Source organism: Macrobrachium rosenbergii, unplaced genomic scaffold, assembly GCF_040412425.1.
Source record: "Macrobrachium rosenbergii isolate ZJJX-2024 unplaced genomic scaffold, ASM4041242v1 13875, whole genome shotgun sequence".
NCBI lineage: Eukaryota > Metazoa > Arthropoda > Malacostraca > Decapoda > Palaemonidae > Macrobrachium > Macrobrachium rosenbergii.
Genome location: NW_027100719.1, coordinates 5,052,092 through 5,075,114, shown reverse-complemented (window position 1 = coordinate 5,075,114; position 23,023 = coordinate 5,052,092). Strand labels below are relative to the sequence as shown.

Genomic DNA, 23,023 nt, shown 5'->3' with positions numbered 1-23,023 from the left:
TATATATATATATATATATATATATATATATTTATATATATATATATATATATATATATATATATATATATATATATATATATATATATATATATATATATATATATGATCATGAAGCTACAAATATCGCTTAATATCAAATCCACGCTACCTCGGAAATATCCCCGATGGGGAATTATCACCGAAGGGGAATTTATAAGTGATAAATGGACGGGCACTGCCGAGTCTCGATCCCACGACACAGACGCGCATCCAGCGAATCCAGTCGACGCTAACCACTTATAAATTCCCCTTCGGTGATAATTCCCCATCGGGGATATTCCCGAGGTAGCGTGGATTTGATATTAAGCGATATTTGTAGCTTCATGATCGTATATAAATCACAGTGTGATAAAAAAAATGTCATATATATATATATATATATATATATATATATATATATATATATATATATATATATATATATATATATATATATATATATATATAATATATATATATATATATATATATATATATATATATATATATATATATATATATATATATATATATATGTGTGTGTGTATGTATGTATATATATATATATATATATATATATATATATATATATATATATATATATATATATATATATATATATATATATATATATATATATATATATATATATATATATATATATATATATATATATATATATATATATATATATATATATATACATATATATATATATATATATATATATATATATATATATATATATATATATATATATATATATATATATATATATATATATATATATATATATATATGTATATATATATATATATATATATATATATATATATATATATATATATATATATATATATATATATAATGTACAATCTACTGGCAACTTTTACTAGATACATATGTATCTGGTAAAAGTAACCAGTAGATTCGACATATATATTTCAGCCTAAAAAGCAATAAAAACGATTGCCCACTTGGCTACGATGGTGAGGATGGGTCTATTCCAGTTCTAATAAATATATCTGAAAACGACAGGTATATGTATGTACGAGGGGTAATAGACTTTTATCCTCCTCGTGGTCAGGTCGGCAACGTGACCTCCTTGTGATTATGGTGACACGGGTTCGTTTCCTACAACCGGACATCCAAGCCACTTCAATTTCTTGCAATTGGATCTTTACGGCTTTGTAGTGACAAGCATATCCAAAAAAGCGTGAAGAATTCGAGAAGTTAAGAGGGCATTGTGGCTATTACAATTACACACACACACACACACACACACACACACACACATATATATATATATATATATATATATATATATATATATATATATATATATATATATATATATATATATATATATGTGTGTGTGTGTTATATATATATATATATATATATATATATATATATATATATATATATATATATATATATATATATATATATATATATATATATATATATATATATATATATATATGTGTGTGTGTGTGTGTGTGTGTGTGTGTGTGCATGTGGATTTTCATTAGTCTTATCTAATTATCTTTTTCTCAGAGTTGGACATTTATATACAAAATAAGCAAAAAATGCAAAATTGTTGACTTGTATATAGATAGTTTTCTATTAATTTTATCTGACTAACAGTCTTGTTGGATACAAAATGTACAAAAAGAGAAATACAAATTGTTGGTCTTATGTATAAGTAGTTTTCCATTAACCTTACTTGACTAATAGTCTTTTTCTCAGATGCTGACATTTATACACAAATATTTAAAAAGATTAAAAACTGTGGGACTTACGTAGAGACAGCATTTCATTAAGTTTTCTTAGTAATAGTTTTTGTGAGATGTAGTCATTTATATACAATTATATTAAAAATGATAAAAACTGTTGGACTCAAGAAAACATAGTTTATCATTAATGTTATCTGACTTATGGGCTTTTTCTCAGATGTCGACATTTATAAACAGAATATAAAAATATATATATATATATATAAAAGCTGATGGACTTGTATATACAGTAGATAGTTTTTAATTAATCTTATCTGACATATAGTCTTTTTGTCAGAGGTGTATATTTACAGTAGAAACAAAATAAAAATAGAATGACAATAACGGTTGGACTTATACTTCAGATAGTTTTCTATTAATCTTATCTTCCCAGTAGTCTTTTTACCTGAGGTGGACATTTGTGTACAGAAGATACAAATAAATAATAAAAATTGTTGGACTTATGTAAGAATATAGATAGTTTTTCATTAACTGACTAATAGTTTTTTTAGAGGTGGAAGTGATATACAAAATATATGAAAAACTTATAACAACTGTTTGACTTCTATGCAGATAGTTTGCCATTAATCTTAGCTAACTAATAGTATTTTTTCAGAAGGGGATATTTGTATACAAAATATTAAAAAAAAATGACAAAAACTGTGGGAAGTTGGACGTTCCATATACCAAAATAATATTACGAAAGTAGAAGTCCTCTACTTAACTGTTTTCTTGAATGAAGTCTTCTTCTAGGACCACTGACTATCCTCTCTCCTTTTCTCCCTTTTTGTACCACCTAAGAGTAATACATGAGAGGTTGTTACTTCCCAATTGCTTTCATGACGCGAAAGGCTTAAAAGTCGATAGGAGTTCTCTCAAACTTTTAAAGTCGGTTGAGGAACTGGAGAAATTTGAATTTGTTTGAAGCCTTCTGTATATATATATATATATATATATATATATATATATATATATATATATATATATATATATATATATATATATATATATATATATATATATGTTCATGATATTGCCTTATAATACGTATATCCTCCTATAATTTTGACATATTTATTTTTTTTCATGTGTTTGTGTAATGATAATGACCGTTAAAGTGTCATATTTAGTTTGGCATCAGATCTCAAAAGAATAATTATTAAATAACTTAATAGCGTAATTTAGAATTGTTAATACAGTTTTATAGTAACGTAGTTTAGAATAATATCTTTCTTGGTAAAAGCGTAGTGTGTGTGTCCAGCAAGGACTTGTTTCATTTCAACTGTCATCAGTTGAGATAAGAGAGAATGCTTTGTTTTGGGTCGTGATGACAGGTTTGGATAACAAATACCGATTCATCCCATACGAGCTCAAGACGAGTGATTTCACGTTGTTACATGTTCGAGTCACGTACGTCACTTTGAGAGAAAGAATATGTGTCCTGATCAGTTACGTCATGTTTTGTAAGATTGCATTCAAAACGTTTTGCTGGATGACATCATTTTCCTTCTAGAAGCTTCTCCATTGTATCTTGCACCCAAAATGCTTTAATGACGTCACCTCCTGCTTCTAGAACTTGTGTCTCACCCAAAATGCTTTAATGACATCATGTAATTGTTTCACGTGTTACTGGAATTCTAAAATTTGTTTCATTCTGATTTCTGAGACCAGTTGATTTGGTTCTCTCTCTCTCTCTCTCTCTTGTTCTTAGAAAGAGATTACTTTTAATGTAGTGTTTTGTGGTCACGTATTAGCATTAACTTTTGAAATCTAAATTTAGTAAAGTAATTTAGTTTGTAATGGCCCCTGGTAAAAAGTGTGTATTGTGGTAACGCAGCTGCGGCAAGTGATTTACAGAGGTTTTCACAAGTTTGTGTAAGGTAACGTAAATTTTACTTATTAATACCATGGTATGATAAGTTAGGAAGTTTTGAACAAGTGAAATCATTATTGATAAATTTTATGTGTATTTTTTGTGTGTTTTTGTATTTACAATCTCTTTATATTTTCACATTTTTTATTTTTGTGATGTAACATTTATTTGCGTAGCATTTTAAATATTTCTTGGTAATTTAACATTGCATACGTAATTTAACATTGCATATTTTTTTTTATTTCATTGGTGAGATTTTCTTTTCAAATCTTGAGTAATTCTTGATGTTTAAATTTTGCTTGATTAATTTAAATTCCTGATAAAGTTTTTTTGAGTTAGTTTTGTTTCATAATTTAATTCAAGAATTAATTAAGTGTTGTGTTATTTTCACGTAATAATAAATTTTTCAGATTGTGAATTCTAATTAATTGTGAATTCTAATTATAAACTTTGAATTTGAAAATAAATTTTTGCATTTAACATTTTTAGAAAAACAGTGTTTCATTTATTGATCACCAGTGAATAGGATTGATTGTGTGTGCATAAGGCAAAGTGATAAACATGTTTTGTTCTTTTAGTTTTGCTAAAGTGAATTAAGACCAGGGAAACAGTTAGAGTTTTTTGATGGAGTGATACCCTTCTACTCTAGAACATTTCTAGTTTAATTTTTGATACCTCACACATATTCTGATAGACTTAGTTTGATTTTTCCAGTAATAAATAAGTTTTTTCTTAAGCGATCACTGTTACCTTTAGAGTACTCATTCGTAATAATTAATGTTATGAGAGTTCAGGTATCTGGCTGAAGTGAGGTATATTTTTGAATTTTGAGATTAGTTGTGCAATAACCAGGTACTTGATACGCATGGTGACATTATATTGTTTGGTGCCCAGAGACGCGGGAACAAAACAAAATATCACTCTGGTTTATGGTTTATACTGGTGGTGTTAGGGATATATTTTGATAGGAGAGTGACCACATAGTTAGTTTTTGCTTTGTATTGTGAATTATTTAGTTGAGTAACTTAGAGAAAATGGCACTGTTCAATGTTCAGAAGTTTTTAGCAACTCCTTCATCCAAGAGTTATCTAAATCCAACCTGACTAAGGCACAGTGGATTGCTTTAGCAGTGGCATGTGGGGGTAATGTGTCTAGTGGTATGATTAAGGCACAAATCAAATATATTGCAATCCAAGCATTGATGGACTCTGGTAAAGTAGATGAAGAGTTAGGAGAGGCACGAGAAATGTTGAATGCAGCTGAGGCAGAACTTATAGATAAACATGAGCAAAAGAAAGAGAAAAGTGATGCAGAAGCAGAACTAAGACGTATAGAAACAGAAGAAAATTTGATTAAGCTGAGGATACAGGCTGAAAGAGAGAAAATACAGGCAGAAAGAGAAAGAGTAGATGGAGAGAAAAGAGAAAGAAAAGAAAGATAAGAAGAAAAAGCAGCAGAAGAAGAAAGAGAAAGAGCAAGAGAGGAAAGAGAAAGAGCAAGGAAACAAGAAGATTATGAAAGAGAAATGAAATTGATAGAAGCCCGCTACAAGTTACCTGTAACACCATCTAACCCTACTCAAGGTAATTCAGACCCTGTATTTGATGTAGTAAGAGTGCAGAAGTTAATTCCAAAGTTTACAGAAGAAGCTCCAGATGAGTTTTTTGATCTCTTTGAAAAATTGGCTTCAGGTATGGGATGGCCAGAGGATAAATGGTCGGTCTTGTTACAGAGTGTTCTCATTGGTAAAGGAAGAAGTGCCTATTTAGCCTTATCAGCTGATCAGTGTAAAGAGTACAAGGTACTCAAACACAATGTGCTACAAGTTTACCAGATGACCCCTGAATATTACAATGAAAGATTCAGATCTTTGAGAAAGGATGACAAGATAACTTTCTTGGATTATGCCCACAAAGTAAGAAGATGTTTTAAACGATGGTTGGAGGCTGCTAAAGTTAAATCTATGGACGAACTTGAGGAGTTAGTAGTTTTGAACAAGTGGAATTCCTGAACACATAAGAGCCTATTTAAGAGAGAGAAAGGTTAAAAAACTTGACAAAGCTGCTACACTGAGTGAAGACTTTAACATAATTTCCATCAAAAGAAATTATAATGTCAAGTACCAGAACCAACAACGCACAGGTTTCAGGTCTCATCCAAATTTCAGGAACACTACAACCGGAAATCCTTCTAGTGGCTATGCCAATACAAAGCCAGGTAACTCCCCTCAGCAATTAAATGTTAAATCCTCATCATCCAGTCTGTTCTCAAGACAGATACAGAAGACTAATGTTGTCTGCTACAAGTGTGGAAGAGTAGGACACTACAGTCAAGATTGTTATCAGACACAACAACAAACCAAACCAGTTGGTCAAGTGGTTAAAGGTAACCAGGTGAAGCAAACTATGAAGAGCAGTGTGGGGACGACTGAAACTAAACAAGCAGAGTGTTTAGCAACCAGTGGAAATGTAACTTCAAGCAGTGAGTGGCTGAGCAGCTTGAAGGCTTTTAAGCCATATATCTATAAAGGTACGCTGACAACTCAAGGAACAAGTGTGCAGGTACCAGTCAAGGTATTACGTGATACAGGGAGTAACCATAGTGTGGTAGTTCGTGGTGCTCACCCACAGCTGGAGAAGAATCTCACCGGAGATTCAGTTATTTTGAAGGGTATAGGAGGAGAAGAGGTAACTCCTATATGCCGCTTGCATTTGTCCTGTGAATTGGTGACAGGAAATATTGAATTTGCTGTAAACGACTCACTAGCTGTTGAAGGTGTACATGTTTTACTGGGTAATGAAGTTGGTGGTGTACCATTTGTTCCTTGTCCTATAGTGACAGGCAAACCGTTAAGGGTTAGTTCTACAGTAGATTTAGAGAAGAAAAACCCCCACCTGTTTCCAAGTTGTGTAACTACCAGGAGTATGAAGAGAACTATGTCTGCAAGTGAAGATACTGAGGATTTACCTGCACCAGAAGGATCAAGTGACGGATCTTTAAGCTTAGAAGAGCTGTTCCAGGAAAGTGAAGTTTCCCCTAGTGTTAGTAATGAAGAGATTTCCCAAGAAGAAGAGGATCCTGTTGTTATTAAAGAGACTCCGAGTAGTCAAAGTGTTCCTGAAGATAGTAGTGAAACTACAGAAGAAGAGTTAGCAGATATGGAGAGTTCAGCCCTTGAAGTTGGTCAAGTGACTAGAGAGAAGCTAATGAAACTGCAGAAGAGAGATACAACGTTGGCTGATTTGTTCTTCAGAGTTGTTGATCAAGAAGAGATGCAACAAACCTCCATCTGTTATTATCTAAAGGAAGGATTGCTAATGAGGAAGCATCGACCTGCAGATATACCAGGAAATGCTGAATGGGGTGAATATCATCAAATTTTGATTCCATATCCATTGAGGAAACAAGTTGTAGCAGTAGCGCACGAGTCTGGACATATGGGAATCAGGAAGACTGTTGAGAAGATTATGAAGTATTTTTTCTGGCCTGGACTTCACAAGGATGTTAACAATTTTTGCAGAGAGTGTCACACATGCCAGGTAGCTGGAAAACCGAATGAAACCATTCAGAAAGCACCCCTACATCCCATAGAAGTTAGAGGAGAACCCTTTAGCAAGGTAATTATAGATGTGGTTGGGCCACTTCCAAAAACAAAGAAAGGAAATGAATATCTGTTAACATTAATGTATCCAGTGACTAGGTATCCTGAGGCGATTCCTGTAAGAAGTATAAGTGCAAAGGTAATTGCTGAGAAGTTGGTGGAGTTTTTCTCCAAGTTTGGAATACCAGAAGTTGTGCAAAGTGATAGGGGAATGAACTTTACTTCAAAATTATTCCAGGATGTGATGAACTTGTTAGGAGTAAAACTACAGTTATCAACTGCTTATCATCCAGAGACTCAAGGAGCCTTGGAAAGATTCCACCAGACATTGAAAAGTATGTTAACTAAGTATTGTAATGAATCAGGAAGAGAATGGGATGCTGGTTTACCTTTAATGTTATTTGAAGTTAGAAATGCTTATCAAGAAAGTATGGGATGTTCACCAAATGAAATGATTTTTGGTCGAGACATTAGAGGTCATTGAAGATTCTTGCAGAGAATTGGGAAGAAAATCAAGAGGAAATCCAAGGAGAATATGTGAAGAACTTGAGGAAAAGATTAAGGGAAATTAGAAAATTCTCTTTAGAAAATTTGAAAATAAGTCAAGAGAAAATGAAAAGAAAATATGATGCTAAAACTAAGCTAAGAAATTTTTGTATTGGACAGCAAGTTCTACTGTTCTTACCAGTGAAAAGATTTCCCCTTACCAATAAGTTTCAAGGTCCTTATAGGATAATAGAGAAGTGATCGAACTTATGTGATTGAAACACCAGGAAGAAGGAAACGACAGAGGAAGATACATGTGAATCTTTTGAAACCTTACTTCTCAGAGACTAAAACTGAAACAGTGTTAATAACACAGACAACTTCATCTACAGAAGACGATGATGGCTACGAATTGGGAGCTGAAAGCAAGATGAACAATTCTTCAATATTAGGAAATTTGGAAGATAAACTAAAACATGTGAGTGTTGAGCAAAGTAGTGAATTAAGTGAAGTGATTCAAAGTTCCCCTGAAATTTTTGCAGATGTACCTAGGTGTACCAATCTGACAAAGCATGAGATAAAGATCAGAGAAGATGGAAAACCTTTTAAAATGAGAGCTTATCGCTTATCACCTTTTCATCGAGATGTTTTGAAGAAAGAAGTTGAATATTTGTTGCAGCATGGATTAGCAGAACCCAGTTCAAATCATTATAGTTCTCCTTGTGTGTTAGTGAAGAAACCAGATGGTTCATTTAGGATGTGTACTGATTATAGGAAACTGAATTCCATCAGTGTGGCTGACAATTATCCCTTGCCTCTTATTGATCAATTACTTGATAATATTGGGCAAGCCAAATTTGTTTCCAAGATAGACTTGTTGAAAGGATATCATCAAATTCCCTTAGATGAGAATGCTAAGTTGCTGTCAGCTTTCATTACTCCTTTTTGACTGTACCAATACACTGTTTTGCTGTTTGGTCTGATGAATGCACCTGCAACATTCCAGCGAGTGATGGATCAATTACTAGGATCAATAGGAGTGGGTGTATACTTTGATGACATTGTGATTTATTCTAATACATGGGAAGAACATCTGAAGATATTAAGGAAAGTGTTCAAGAAATTATGGGAAGCAGGACTAACAATCAACTTACAAAAAACTGAGTTTGGAAAGGCAACTGTACAGTATCTTGGATTTGAAGTTGGAAAAGGCCTTCTCGCTCCTATTGATGCTAATGTTGAAGGTATCCGTAGGGCTACCCCTCCTGCTACAAGGAAACAGCTACAAAGATTTTTGGGCATGGCTGGATTTTATCGCCGATTCTGTCCAAATTTCTCAGCCGTAGTAGCTCCCTTAACTGACTTAACCAGTCCTAAAAGAAAGTTTGTTTGGACTCCAGAATGTCAAGAATCATTTGAGAAGGTTAAAGCCATATTAACTTCAAGACCATTGCTTCAAGCTCCAGACTTCAGTAAAAAGTTCATGATACAAGTTGATGCATCCGACTGTGGAATTGGAGCTGTTGTGCTTCAAGAAGATGACAACAGAATCTTCCATCCAGTATGTTTTATGTCTTCAAAGTTGAAAAAGCACCAGAAAACTTACTCAACAATCGAAAAAGAAACGTTAGCATTAATCACAGCATTGAAAAAGTTTGAAGTGTATGTGAACCAACCTAGAAATGAAGAAATTTTAGTGTTGTCGGATCACAACCCAATCTCATTCATCAATGAGATGAAAAATAATAATATGAGACTGACCAGGTGGTCTTTATGCCTGCAACCATATAATGTAAGTGTTAAACACATTTCAGGAAAAGATAATGTCATAGCAGATTATTTATCCCGTTGTGAATCGTTGGATTCAAACCCAGGATAAGTAATCTTCTGGGGGGAGGAATTTCATGATGTTGCCTTGTAATATGTATATCCTCCTATAATTTTGACATATTTACTTTTTTTCATGTGTTGTGTGTAATGATAATGATCGTTAAAGTGTCATATTTAGTTTGGCATCAGATCTCAAAAGAATAATTATTAAATAACTTAATAGCTTAATTTAGAATTGTTAATACAGTTTTAATAGTAACGTAGTTTAGAATAATATCTTTCTTGGTAAAAGCGTAATGTGTGTGTCCAGCAAGGACTTGTTTCATTTCAATTGTCATCAGTTGAGATAAGAGAGAACGCTTTGTTTTGGGTCGTGATGACAGGTTTGGATAACAAATACCGATTCGTCCAATACGAGCTCAAGACAAGTGATTTCACGTTGTTACATGTTCAAGTCACGTACGCCACTTTGAGAGAAAGAATATGTGTCCTGATCAGTTACGTCATGTTTTGTAAGATTGCATTCAAAACATTTTGCTGGGATGACGTCATTTTCCTTCTAGAAGCTTCTCCATTGTATCTTGCACCCAAAATGCTTTAATGACGTCACCTCCCTGCTTCTAGAACTTTTGTATCTCGTACCCAAAATGCTTTAATGACATCATGTAATTGTTTCACTTGTTACTGGAATTCTAAAATTTGTTTCATTCTGATTTCTGAGACCAGTTGATTTGGTTCCCTCTCTCTCTCTCGTTCTTAGAAAGAGATTATGACGAACTAATAGTTATTCTTTTGAAATGTTCATATTTTCGTAGTGCACTGTTTTGTGGTCACGTATTAGCATTAACTTTTGAGATCTGAATTTAGTAAAGTAATTTAGTTTGTAATGCCGCCTGGTAAAAAAGTGTATTGTGGTAACGCAGCTGCAGCAAGTGATTTACAGAGGTTTTCACAAGTTTGTGTAAGGTAACGTGAATTTTACTTATTAATACCATGGTATGATAAGTTAGGAAATTTTGAACAAGTGAAATCATTATTGATAAATCTTATGTGTATTTTTTGTGTGTTTTTCTATTTATAATCTCTTTATACTTTCACATTTTTTATGTTTGTGATGTAACATTTATTTACGTAGCATTTTAAATATTTCTTGGTAATTTAACATTGCATACGTAATTTAACATTGCATATTTTTTTTTATTTCATTTGTTGAGATTTTCTTTTCAAATCTTGAGTAATTCTTGATAGTTTAAATTTTGCTTGATTAATTTAAATTCCTGATAAATTTTTTGTAAATTAGTTTTGTTTCACAATTTATTTCAAGAATTAATTAAGTGTTGTGTTATTTTCAAGTAATAATAAATTTTTCAGACTGTGAATTCTAATTAACTGTGAATTCTAATTATAAACTTTGAAATTGAAAATAAATTTTTGTATTTAACATTTTTAGAAAAACAGTGTTTCATTTATTGATCACCAGTGAATAGGATTGATTGTGTGTGCATAAGAAAAAAGTGATAAACATGTGTTGTTCTTTTAGTTTTGCTAAAGTGAATTAAGACCAGGGAAACAGTTAGAGTTTTTGATGGAGTGATGCCCTTCTACTCTAGAATATTTCTAGTTTAAATTTTGATACCTCACACATATTCTGATAGACTTAGTTTGATTTTTCAAGTAATAAATAAGTTTTTCTTAAGGGATCACTGTTACCTTTAGAGTACTCAGTCGTAATAATTAATGTTATGAGAGTTCAGGTATCTGGCTGAAGTGAGGTATATTTTTGAATTTTGAGATTAGTTGTGTAATAACCAGGTACTTGATATGCATCGTGACAATATATATATATATATATATATATATATATATATATATATATATATATATATATATATATATATATATATATATATATATATAAATAGTATATTATGTGTTTGTGTGTGTATGTTTGTAATCCTTTTCTATAGTGCTACAGTTCTGGTACATTTGTCACCTTGTGCAATTACATGCAGTTTTTCCTATGATTTCAGAGAAACCTGATTTAATAATCCAAAATTATGGGCTCAAAACAGAAAGATTCTCTAAATGTCAAACTTAATTGCACCTTCCTGAAAAGATATTTTTACCTCTTGAATTGACATTGCCCTGAAGACATGTTTTCTTGGTATAAAAATTGTTTGAATTTTAAACTGACCACCATCAATTTCAGTCATGTCCCTTATAGGCCATAAGTAGCATGAACCTTAACTCTCCCAGTAAGATTTTTGATCAGTGAATGATAATAAATGATCACACAAGCAGGTCATATAATAAGAATTGGTTGATCACATTCTGATACCTGTGTATACTGAGAAAAGTTATTTATGATTTGCCCTACATTTATTATTATTATTATTATTATTATTATTATTATTATTATTATTATTATTATTATTATTATTATTATTATTATTATTATTCAGAAAATGAACCCTGTTCACTTGGAACAAGCCCACCACGCTGAAATTCAAGCATCCAAATAATATGGTGTTTATTCGAAAGAAGTAACAGAAAGTAATGGGAAATAAGCTCTTCGCTTCTCGCAAGAAACCCACCACAAAAAATATGCTCCCATCTAATCAGATTCTGTTTTTTTGACTGAAGGTGAGCCTGGCGTCTCCATTCGTCTTCGTGGCTTCCGACATCGATTTCCGAGTGAGTGACGAAGTCAATTTCGGCATCGACACGAGCGGAGTCCTTTACAACACGAAACCTCTCGACTATGAGCAAAGCAAAGGCTATTATTTGCTGAGAATCAGCGCCGAGTACAAAGGTTAGTCTATGATGGGGATGGTTTTGATCTCTCTCTCTCTCTCTCTCACAAAGGTTAGTTTATAATGGGGATGGCGTTGATGATCTCTCTCTCTCTCTCTCTCTCTCTCTCTCAGCTCTCTCTCTCTGAGTAGTACAAAGGTTAGTTTATAATGGGATGGCGTTGATGATGATAGCTCTCTCTTCTCTCTCTCTCTCTCTCTCTCTCTCTCTCTCTCTCTCTCTCTCTCTCTTTCTTATGGAATGGATGCTAGGGTTGGTCTCATTGGTATTGTTTATTTTACTATATAATGAAGATATTGACATAAATAAAAAAAAATATTCTCGATAGTTGTGATGTATACATTGAAAATACTATTGAAAACAAGTATTATTTTTCGTAAAAAGAATTTCTCCTTTCGAGATGATCCAGTATGAATGAACTACTGCAGAGGACACCTAAAAAAATACTGTTCAACAGTCAAATAAGGACTACATAAGAAAAGTACTGAAAGACTGAAAGTGGGATTAAAAAAAAAAGATTTGGAAAGCAATGTCCTTCCTTCCGTCTGATCTTTGGCCTTCTCTTCTCTTCTCTTCTCCTTCCTCCGGTTCCATATATTATATATATATATATATATATATATATATATATATATATATATATATATATATATATATATATATATATATATATATATATATATATATATATATATATATATATATATATATATATATATATATATATATATATATATATATATATATATATATATATATATATATATATATATATATATATATATATATATATATATATAACCCTTTTAGACTTATGATGTTTTTTTGTTATAAAGAGCATTAATCTGGAAATCCGATAAAGGTCTTGTTAGGATATTTCATAGTAGTATAAGAAAAGATCCACTCAGTAATGTCGTATACTGTAATTTGAACCTTGTTTACCAAATAAAGCCCATTACTGTCTCTTGTTATGGACCTAATGTCTTTTCTTCTATATAGTTATCACTGACAACAGCTTCAATGCAACCCATGAAGAATTTGGCAAAGATAACACTTAAGTAGTAGTCCATTACCGTATCACAAGCGGTGCACTGTAGGCAATACCTAAGGTTTTTAGCAGCGTCACTTCGACCCCTAGCTGCAACTCCTGTCATTCCTTATACTATACCTCCATTCACGTTCTCATTCTTCCATCTTACTCTCCACCCTCTCCTAACAATTGTTTCAGATTGGAAATGCGAGGGTTTCCTCCTGTTACATCTTTCAGGCATTTTTTACTCTCAATTTCCCTTTCAGAACTGAATGACCTCATGAGTGCCAGCGCTTGGCCTCTGGACTAAATTTTGTATTTCATTCCACCCATTATATGAAGACCGTGAGAACAGATCTGTATCAAAGTAATAATATTAGAATTTTGTAGCTGCATTGTTGTTCTTGACGACGAGAGGGAATGCCATAATAACAACACTGTTATCCTACCCCTTGAAGATTGTTAACTGTCATTATATACATCTTATAGGCCATGGAGACTTATCAAGGAGGCTGAAATGGCTAGTAACCACCTCACGAAATAATAAAGTTTACTATGTCGCAGTTTTTTTGTGCATTCTCATTTGTATAGTTCCTTAACTTCATTTTTTCTTTTCTTTTATTAGTTCTGTTATATATCACCAAACCGGTGCAGCGCATTATTACCCTAAAACAATTCTCGTCGTATTTGAATAATTTACTTACATTTTTATGTATTTATTTATTAATTTGTTAATTTATTTTTCCTTTTCTAATAATCGATCTCTTCTTTCTGTATTTCCTGTTACCTTCTCGAACTCCTTTCAAATGAACGCCATATTCTTTAGAAGCTTGAATTTCAGGACAGTGGACCCCCTGGGGTTGTTCCACATGAATAGTGTTCATCTGAATAATAATAATAATAATAATAATAATAATAATAATAATAATAATAATAATAATAATAATGATCGTACGGAAGGATTTTCACCCAACTCAAGGACCCAGATAGTTCCTCTAACACAGGGGTTTTCAACCTGGGGTACGCGTACCCCAGGGGGTACGCTAAGGGTCATTTAGGGGGTACGCTCTCCCCACGGGTGTTAGGGTTAGGGGCCTGGGCGCCCACTGACTGCATAGCCACAGGTAAATAATTATCAACAATTTTCTTTATTTTTATGGAATTCTTTGTGTTTACAATATTGTTGGTTATGTCAGGAGAGTTGTGTACTTACTTCCCTTCAGTACAGTCCTTGCAAATATACACAATGGAATGTTTTTCTGCGTTTGTTTTGTTTTCTACTTTATACAAAGTGATGGGGCTACATTGCTGACATTAAAAATACCCAAAATGGTACGTGGGGAGAAAAAGGTTGAAAACCCCTGCGTGACATGTGTGGAAGCTGCCTTGCCTCTCCGGGCAGCATTTTCCTGAAGCCTGCACTAGTATAAACAGGCTCCGCCCCCTTGGCGCTATCTCTCTCTCTCTCTCTCTCTCTCTCTCTCTCTCTCTCTCTCTCTCTTCTTGTCCTTCTGTCTGTCTCTTCTCTGTCTATGTCATTCTGTCTGTCTGTCTGTCTGTCTCTCTGGCTGAGGAAGTTTTGTAATATAGATATATTTTTCATTGTATAATTATTATTGTAACTAGTCATCATAAAAGGAAACATAGTACCTGATTTTTAATGTATCTGCCTAGATGAGGCTGCTGGCAAGTTTGAGTTGACAATAGATAAAAAAAGAGTATCTAAAAGAAAACAAGAACAGCTTAGTTACATATTTATTAGATGTTATTAATAGCGTTACTTTATTTATAGTAATGTGGTGACTGGTGCCCACTATGCAATTATGAAGTACAGTCATCATCATTCTGGGTGATGTACTGCTTCCTCAGAGACGCGGAGCATCATGAGTGTCTCTGTCTTGAAGGAGACAGGATTTTCTGCCGAGAGTAGTTGGGAAACTATAACTTTGAAGATATTTTAATGAAGGTTAGGAATAAAAAGTGAGCATGGGCAGGTCACATCATGCGCATTAGCCCAGGCGGCAGACGCTTTTTCCTGAGGATGTTTATCGGTGATAAAAACGGGTATTGTAATCAATGAATATACCGTAAACGTAATGTCAGTAGGTTACTTTGTGTTATTAATATACATAAATAATTAAAAATTCATACAAGATACTAGTATATATATGCCTTAGCTAAATATTACGTAAAAATGTTATGTATTCAGATTCATTATCTCGATTTTGGTAGGTGGAATTATTGACAACATTGGCACGGTGTACAGTGTTACCATTCACCTGTACTTAATACACCATGTGCCTTTTATACAGTGTACCTTAAGAAGGGAGGACACTTAATGGCATAAGGCCATATCTAGTATATTTGCATTAATTGCTTATAAAGTACCCTTCGTTCAAACAGCTACAAGTGCGCTACAGGTGCGTTGTCAAAGGTTATTTATGCAATCGTTGTTGGTAATAAACTAGGGGGCGGAGCCTGGAAAATGCCTCCGGGGACCGTTTCTTGTCAATTTCAGCAAGACATTTAATGTCCCCAACCAGTCTCCCCGTAAACTTTGACCATCCTGCAGAGAGATTTCAGTTTTCCTTCCCTTTTCCGGTAAAATTTTGTAGTCTTCGTATTTTTGCTAAGTGCATTTACGGAAATTATTCAGAGTTCTCAGTTACAAATCCGGGCACTAGAGAGGCAGAATGAAAAAAAAATTAGTTTGTAAGTTTTACTTTGATTTATCCATTTTTACACCTACTTATTTTGATTCACATTATAAACCGCAGGAACTTTCAAGCAAGCATACCGCGTTTTCCTTTCTTTCAGTTTATTTCATTTTGCGCGTTAAATACATACTTTCTTCAACTTTATTGGCCACATACTATCTTATTGTTGATGCGGTTTCAATCAACTGCAGTCTGCTTTCCTATTATTATGTCATATTGCAGGCCAGCAGGCAGGGAGACAGAGTGATATTTTTTCCAGTTAATGCTGAGAATTTATTACTCTCAGGAATTTATCTACCATACATCCTTAAGACCATTCACATTGGCTGTCCATCACTTCTGCATAAGCTTCTCTAGGTTGACGTATGCCACATCAAGTATTTTGTTTATTCTTCAAATGTCCCACAAAAGTGTTTCAGGAAAACTCATCTACGCGCCTTTTCCCTTGTATAAACACACACCTTACTTCTTCCATTATCAAAACATGTCAGTTGTCGTACCTGCTCAATCAAAATCTTATCAAAAGATTTTCCTGTTACACTGAGCAAAGTTGTGTCTCTGAAATTCCTAGTGCTTCGTCCCCGGCTGGAGTTAGCTGGGTGCTCTAAGTCACTGCATATCGTTTCTTTCTAAACCAACCACCGGCTTGGCTCCTGCCAGGGAAGAAGCACTTGTCAGTTGTAAATCTCCTTGGGTGTAAGTTATTCCTAAGGTATAGTGAACTAGGTATTAAACGATAATTGTGTCCTTATGTTTGAGAATACAAAAGGTGCCACGCAAGTACAAGCGCACATACTCACATACACACACACACACATATGTATATGTATACATATATATATATATATATATATATATATATATATATATATATATATATATATATATATATATATATATATATATATATATATATATATATATATATATATATATATATATATACCTTCTTTGTTTCACAGGTGATCAAAACAACGTACTTGGCGAGAGAATCGTTGGGAAACGTCAGCAAGAATCTTGATCGCAGATATTCCAGAACCACCTCGATTCGAGTCTGACCACTACTTCTTCTCTGTGCCCGAATTGGCTTCCACTGGTATGTGATGAAAAGGCTCTCTCTCTCTCTCTCTCTCTCTCTCTCTCTCTCTCTCTCTCTCTCTCTCACACACACACACACACACACATTTGTACACAAGTGCCATTTCCCCCATAGAGACTTACCCTGCCCTCTCTCTCTCTCTCTCTCTCTCTCTCTCTCTCTCTCTCTCTCTCTCTCTCTCTCTCTCTCTCTCACACACACACACACACACAGACGCGTACACAAGTACCATTTCCCCCGTAGAACTTACCCTGCCCTCTCTCTCTCTCTCTCTCTCTCTCTCTCTCTCTCTCTCTCTCTCTCTCTCTCTCTCTCTCTCTCTCTCTCAACCTGCTCTAGTTTTTGCATGTAAAGGTACTCGAAGGAAATCACCTACTCGTCTCTCTCTCTCTCTCTCTCTCTCTCTCTCTCTCTCTCTCTCTCTCTCTCTCTCTCTCTCTCTCTCTCTCTCCAACCTGCTCTAGTTTTTGCATGTAAAGGTACTCGAGGGAAATCACCTACTCGTCTGTCTGTCTGTCTGTCTGTCTGTCTGTCTCTCTGTCTCTCTCTCTCTCTCTCTCTCTCTCTCTCTCTCTCTCTCTCTCACACACACACACACACAGACGCGTACACAAGTACCATTTCCCCCGTAGAACTTACCCTGCCCTCTCTCTCTCTCTCTCTCTCTCTCTCTCTCTCTCTCTCTCTCTCTCTCTCTCTCTCTCTCCAACCTGCTCTAGTTTTTGCATGTAAAGGTACTCAGAAGGAAATCACCTACTCGTCTCTCTCTCTCTCTCTCTCTCTCTCTCTCTCTCTCTCTCTCTCTCTCTCTCTCTCTCACAGACACACACACACACACAGACGCGTACACAAGTACCATTTCCCCCGTAGAACTTACCCTGCCTTCTCTCTCTTCTCTCTCTCTCTCTCTCTCTCTCTCTCTCTCTCTCTCTCTCTCTCTCTCTCCAACCTGCTCTAGTTTTTGCATGTAAAGGTACTCGAAGGAAATCACCTACTCGTCTCTCTCTCTCTCTCTCTCTCTCTCTCGCACAGACACACACACACACACAGACACGTACACAAGTACCATTTCCCCCGTAGAACTTACCCTGCCTTCTCTCTCTCTCTCTCTCTCTCTCTCTCTCTCTCTCTCTCTCTCTCTCTCTCTCTCCAACCTGCTCTAGTTTTTGCATGTAAAGGTACTCGAAGGAAATCACCTACTCGTCTCTCTCTCTCTCTCTCTCTCTCTCTCTCTCTCTCTCTCTCTCTCTCTCTCTCACACACACACACACACACACACACACACACACCGACATCATACACAAGTACCATTTTCCCCGGTAGAATTTGCCCTCTGTCTTTCCCTCTCTCACTCTCTTTCTCTAAGTGCTCAAGGTCTTGCATGCAAAGCATTCAAGGGAAATGGCCCATTCGGTTCTCTCATTCGTTGTAGCTAACGACCACAGCGTGAACACGCAATGTTCGGAAGTGCTAGAAAGCAGTCAGTGCTTTCAAAGAACTTGGGAACATTTTCGTGTTATAAATGCATAAGCAAGGAAGCGAATGACTTAAAAGAATGTGGTAAAACAGACACAGGAATCAGCAGCAAAGGAGACTAACTCCCTTATAATCCCTCACGATTGAAGGGCTTTCGAGGAATATGTTAGGAAGGCAATTATTTTTCTTCGACTTTTCCAGGAATTTGCTGGTAAGACATTATGTTACTTCGACTTGAGAGGCAGAGAACTATTAACACTTGTTGAATATTAATATTTCTTGAGCATTTGACAGACTTCCTCCTGCCTTCTTAATGGGTTAGCTAGAGCAAATGGAGAATTACTGAAGAGTAAAAAGGATAATTACATCTCAACAAAAGTCATTATACAGGAGAAGGGAATTGATAACACTTAATACTGAGCATTTGACAAGCTTTCTCCTCCCTTCTTGATAAGTTAGCTAGAGCAAATGGGAGAGAATTACTGAAGTAACTTTCAGTTCGTAACTGAGAATTAAGAGAAGAACCGCTTCCTTTGAGGTTTTTGGATATATCGATGAAGGATTTGGAATTAAGAGGATGAGATGAAGGAGACGACTGAGGTGAGAGAGAAGGATTCGAAGTGGGATAAATGATGTCTAACAACAACAATAAATTTTAGCAGTTGTTGCTTCTGTTGTTTTGCTTCCCTTGAATGCAGTATATATGAGCAGAGTGATTATATATATATATATATATATATATATATATATATATATATATATATATATATATATATATATATATATATATATATATATATATATATATATATATATATATATATATATGTATATATATATATATATATATATATATATATATATATATATATATATATATATATATATATATATATATATATATATATACATACATATATACACATACATACATACATATATATGTATATTTATTTATCTATATTTTTAGATATTTCTCATATAAAAATTATTTTAAATTCATTTATTTATTTCTAGTTTCCTATTTAAATTTATTTCTGCGTCAAAACCTGGATGTTGTGACGCCAGTTTTAGTAGCCATGATCAATCAGTCATTCCTCTTCATTTCTCTCTCGTTTCTTGAAGAGAAGACTGTTTGGTTAAGCAGCTTCGTTTTCATGGCAATGTCCTTAGGGTAATGCACCCTGGGGGTATCAACGCATCTGGCGTCCCCACAGGGACTTATTGCCATCAGTGCACCTCACGCAGTACACTGTATGCGTTACTTAAGGTACTTTGCAGTGTCCCTTCGGTCCCTAGCCGCAACCCCTTCCATTCCTTTTTACTGTACCTCCGTTCATTTTTACTTTCTTTCATCTTACAGAATCCATTTGGCCCATATCTGCAACCCCTTTCATCCTTCTTACTGTATATACTTGCTTTCATTATTCTCTTTCTTCCACCTTACGTTCCTCAACCCTCTCCTAACAATTGTTTCATAGTGCAACTGCGAGGTCATCCACCTGATACACCTTTCAAACCTTTTTACTCTCAGTTTCCCTTTCAGCGCTGAATGACCTCAAAGGTCCCAGTGTTTGTCCTTTGGCATAAATTCTATATTCTGACCTTGAGGAAACGACGAGCGCAAGGGTACAGGCAGCAGCTGGCTTTCCTTTTTGCTAAATTAGTTGGCTGTCTTCCCGCCTTAGGCCTACTTGTCAGAGGTACGAGTCTGTATTCCTTGTTGATATTATACTGAACGTCTTTATGACATTCATATTCTTACTCTCTTTTATATCTATGCATGTAGCAGCACATACATAGATATAAAGGAATGTGCACTTGCGAGATTTTCCTCCAGTTACACCTGTCAAGCCGTTTTCCTGTCAATTTCACCTATAGCGCTGAATGACCTCATAGGTTCCAATTCAACGCAACTCTCCTATGTTGAAAGCCACCCTTCTTCTTCCCCAGGGCTATACGTGGGCACTGTTGAGGCCACCGATGATGACAACGACCTCGACGCCTACATCCTTCAGGATGTCAGACCGAAGGATATGGTAAGTCTCCACCGCTTTCCGAATCAGTTGTTTTTTGGAAGGATTTCTACATTTACTCAGGCATTGTTTTCAGTCCTTTAGTCAAACTCAGATAGATACATTGTTTAATGATAGGGAGCTGCACATAAGGATGAATCTGTACTTGTCGGGTGTGTGTGTGTGTGTGTGAATATAAAAATAAATACACACACTCGCTATCACACAACACACACACACACACACACACACACACATATATATATATATATATATATATATATATATATATATATATATATATATATATATATATATATATATATATATGACTATTTATCACATCACCGTGATTCATATACAATCGTCAAAGCTACAAACGTCCTTTAATATCAATTCACTCTACCTGGAAATAATATATTTTCATATATGTTACCGAAGGGGAATTTTTAAGTTGATAATAATTCCACCGTCCCGTGAGGTCGAACCAGCGACGGACGAGGAATCAGGACTACAGTGACGCACTAACGAAATCAGCCGATTTCGTTGGTGCGTCACTGTACTGATTCCTCGTCCGTCACACATGTTATTATCAACACATATATGAAAAATATATTATTTAGGTATGAATTGATATAAAGACGTTTGTTCTTTTGATTATATATATATATATATATATATATATATATATATATATATATATATATATATATATATATATATATATATATATATATATATATACATATGAAACAGGGAGAGAGAGAGCAAGAAATACAAAATTATACTTAATTTCTTCTCATCAGTTAACGATCGACCATGAAACGGGAGTCATCCGAGTTGGCAGGATATCATCTTCGGGACATCAAGGGTCCTACAGTTTCCAAGTGGGCGCTATCGACTTTGCCGGTCATGTCACGACAGCCCCGGTAACCGTTTACCTGACAGGTGAGGTGTCTGTCTGTCTGTCTCCTCTTCATGGAATCATCATAATCATGATTTTACAAGATGGTACTTTGAGATCGCTGTCTTAAACTTTCGTTTTATTCCTTCTTTAATTGAGGATCTTTTTTGTCATATTGCGAATGTTCTCGTGACTTGGTTTTCGATGTATATGATAAATAGTTATTATATTATTTATATATGTATGGATGTTTGTGTGTATGTATGTATGTATGTATGTATATTATATATATATATATATATATATATATATATATATATATATATATATATATATATATATATATATATATATATATATATACATATGTTACAGTCAACATGCGTAATCAGTCATCACGCGTAATGCACTTAGGGGACATTTGATCCCCAAGGAGCTAGTACTAAACACGGCGAAACAGTGAGTCACCTACACTGTTTCGCCGGGTTTAGTACTAGTCCCTGGGGGTCAAATGTATTTTGCCGTGTTTAGTACTAGCTCCTGGGGGATCAAATGTCCTAAGTGCATTACGCGTGATGACTGAAATTTCAGTCATTACGCGTAATGACTGATTATATATGTTGACTGTAATATATGTTTATATATATATATATATATATATATATATATATATATATATATATATATATATATATATATATATATATATATATATATATATATATATATATATATATATATATATATATATATATATATATATATATATATATATATATATATATATATATAATGTTATTCTGTTTTTATATGTTAAGTATTCGTAGAGTTTCAACTCTAACAGCAATGTCCCCTTCCCTCCGTAGCGACCAGTCCTTCTTATGGTGAGTTTAATCATGATTGATCTTATATTTCATTCTTATGACCAAGTTCTGCATAATTCCCCTTTTGTATAGAAATATTAGCTTCCAGTATTTTAAAGATAGTAATAGTAAAATTGTCAATAAAATATTGCCAATAAATGAATAGTTGATAGGCCTTAGTAATAATAATAATAATAATAATAATAATAATAATAATAATAATAATAATAATAATAATATTCGCAGCACGTCTTGTGTTGGAACCTGAAGGTAAGAAAATCGTTTATTTTTTTGTCTAGTTTTAGTTTTTCTTTAAAATATTTTGTACATAAGACAAAATTTGGAATGCTAAGTATTGTTTAAGCTAATTTGTATTTTGTAAAAATATCATTGCACTTATTGGTATCAATGTTGAGTATTGTTTAAGCATTGAAGAATGTTTAGTAAATAAAAGTGAATTATTTCAGAGATCTTGCATGAAATTAAAATATAAAACTCCTACCCACGACGTAACGA

At 33.9% G+C, this 23,023-nt stretch overlaps 3 protein-coding genes across 3 annotated transcripts in view; all 3 read left to right on the top strand.

Annotated features, from left to right (window-relative positions):
• The window catches only part of LOC136837888 (uncharacterized), a 269,555-nt gene extending 246,771 nt beyond the window's left edge, over positions 1-22,784 (top strand). The window contains exons 4-8 of the mRNA XM_067102772.1: positions 17,113-17,246; positions 20,679-20,764; positions 21,547-21,688; positions 22,511-22,528; positions 22,754-22,784. Coding sequence (XP_066958873.1) covers positions 17,113-17,171 — 59 coding nt within the window. The 3' untranslated portion in view covers positions 17,172-17,246; positions 20,679-20,764; positions 21,547-21,688; positions 22,511-22,528; positions 22,754-22,784. The remainder of the gene's footprint in view (positions 1-17,112; positions 17,247-20,678; positions 20,765-21,546; positions 21,689-22,510; positions 22,529-22,753) is intronic.
• Positions 1-23,023, top strand: part of LOC136837895 (DE-cadherin-like) — a 385,893-nt gene that overhangs the window by 62,678 nt on the left and 300,192 nt on the right.
• The window catches only part of LOC136837897 (DE-cadherin-like), a 62,730-nt gene continuing 59,511 nt past the window's right edge, over positions 19,805-23,023 (top strand). The window contains exons 1-3 of the mRNA XM_067102779.1: positions 19,805-19,899; positions 20,566-20,764; positions 21,547-21,688. Coding sequence (XP_066958880.1) covers positions 19,805-19,899; positions 20,566-20,764; positions 21,547-21,688 — 436 coding nt within the window. The remainder of the gene's footprint in view (positions 19,900-20,565; positions 20,765-21,546; positions 21,689-23,023) is intronic.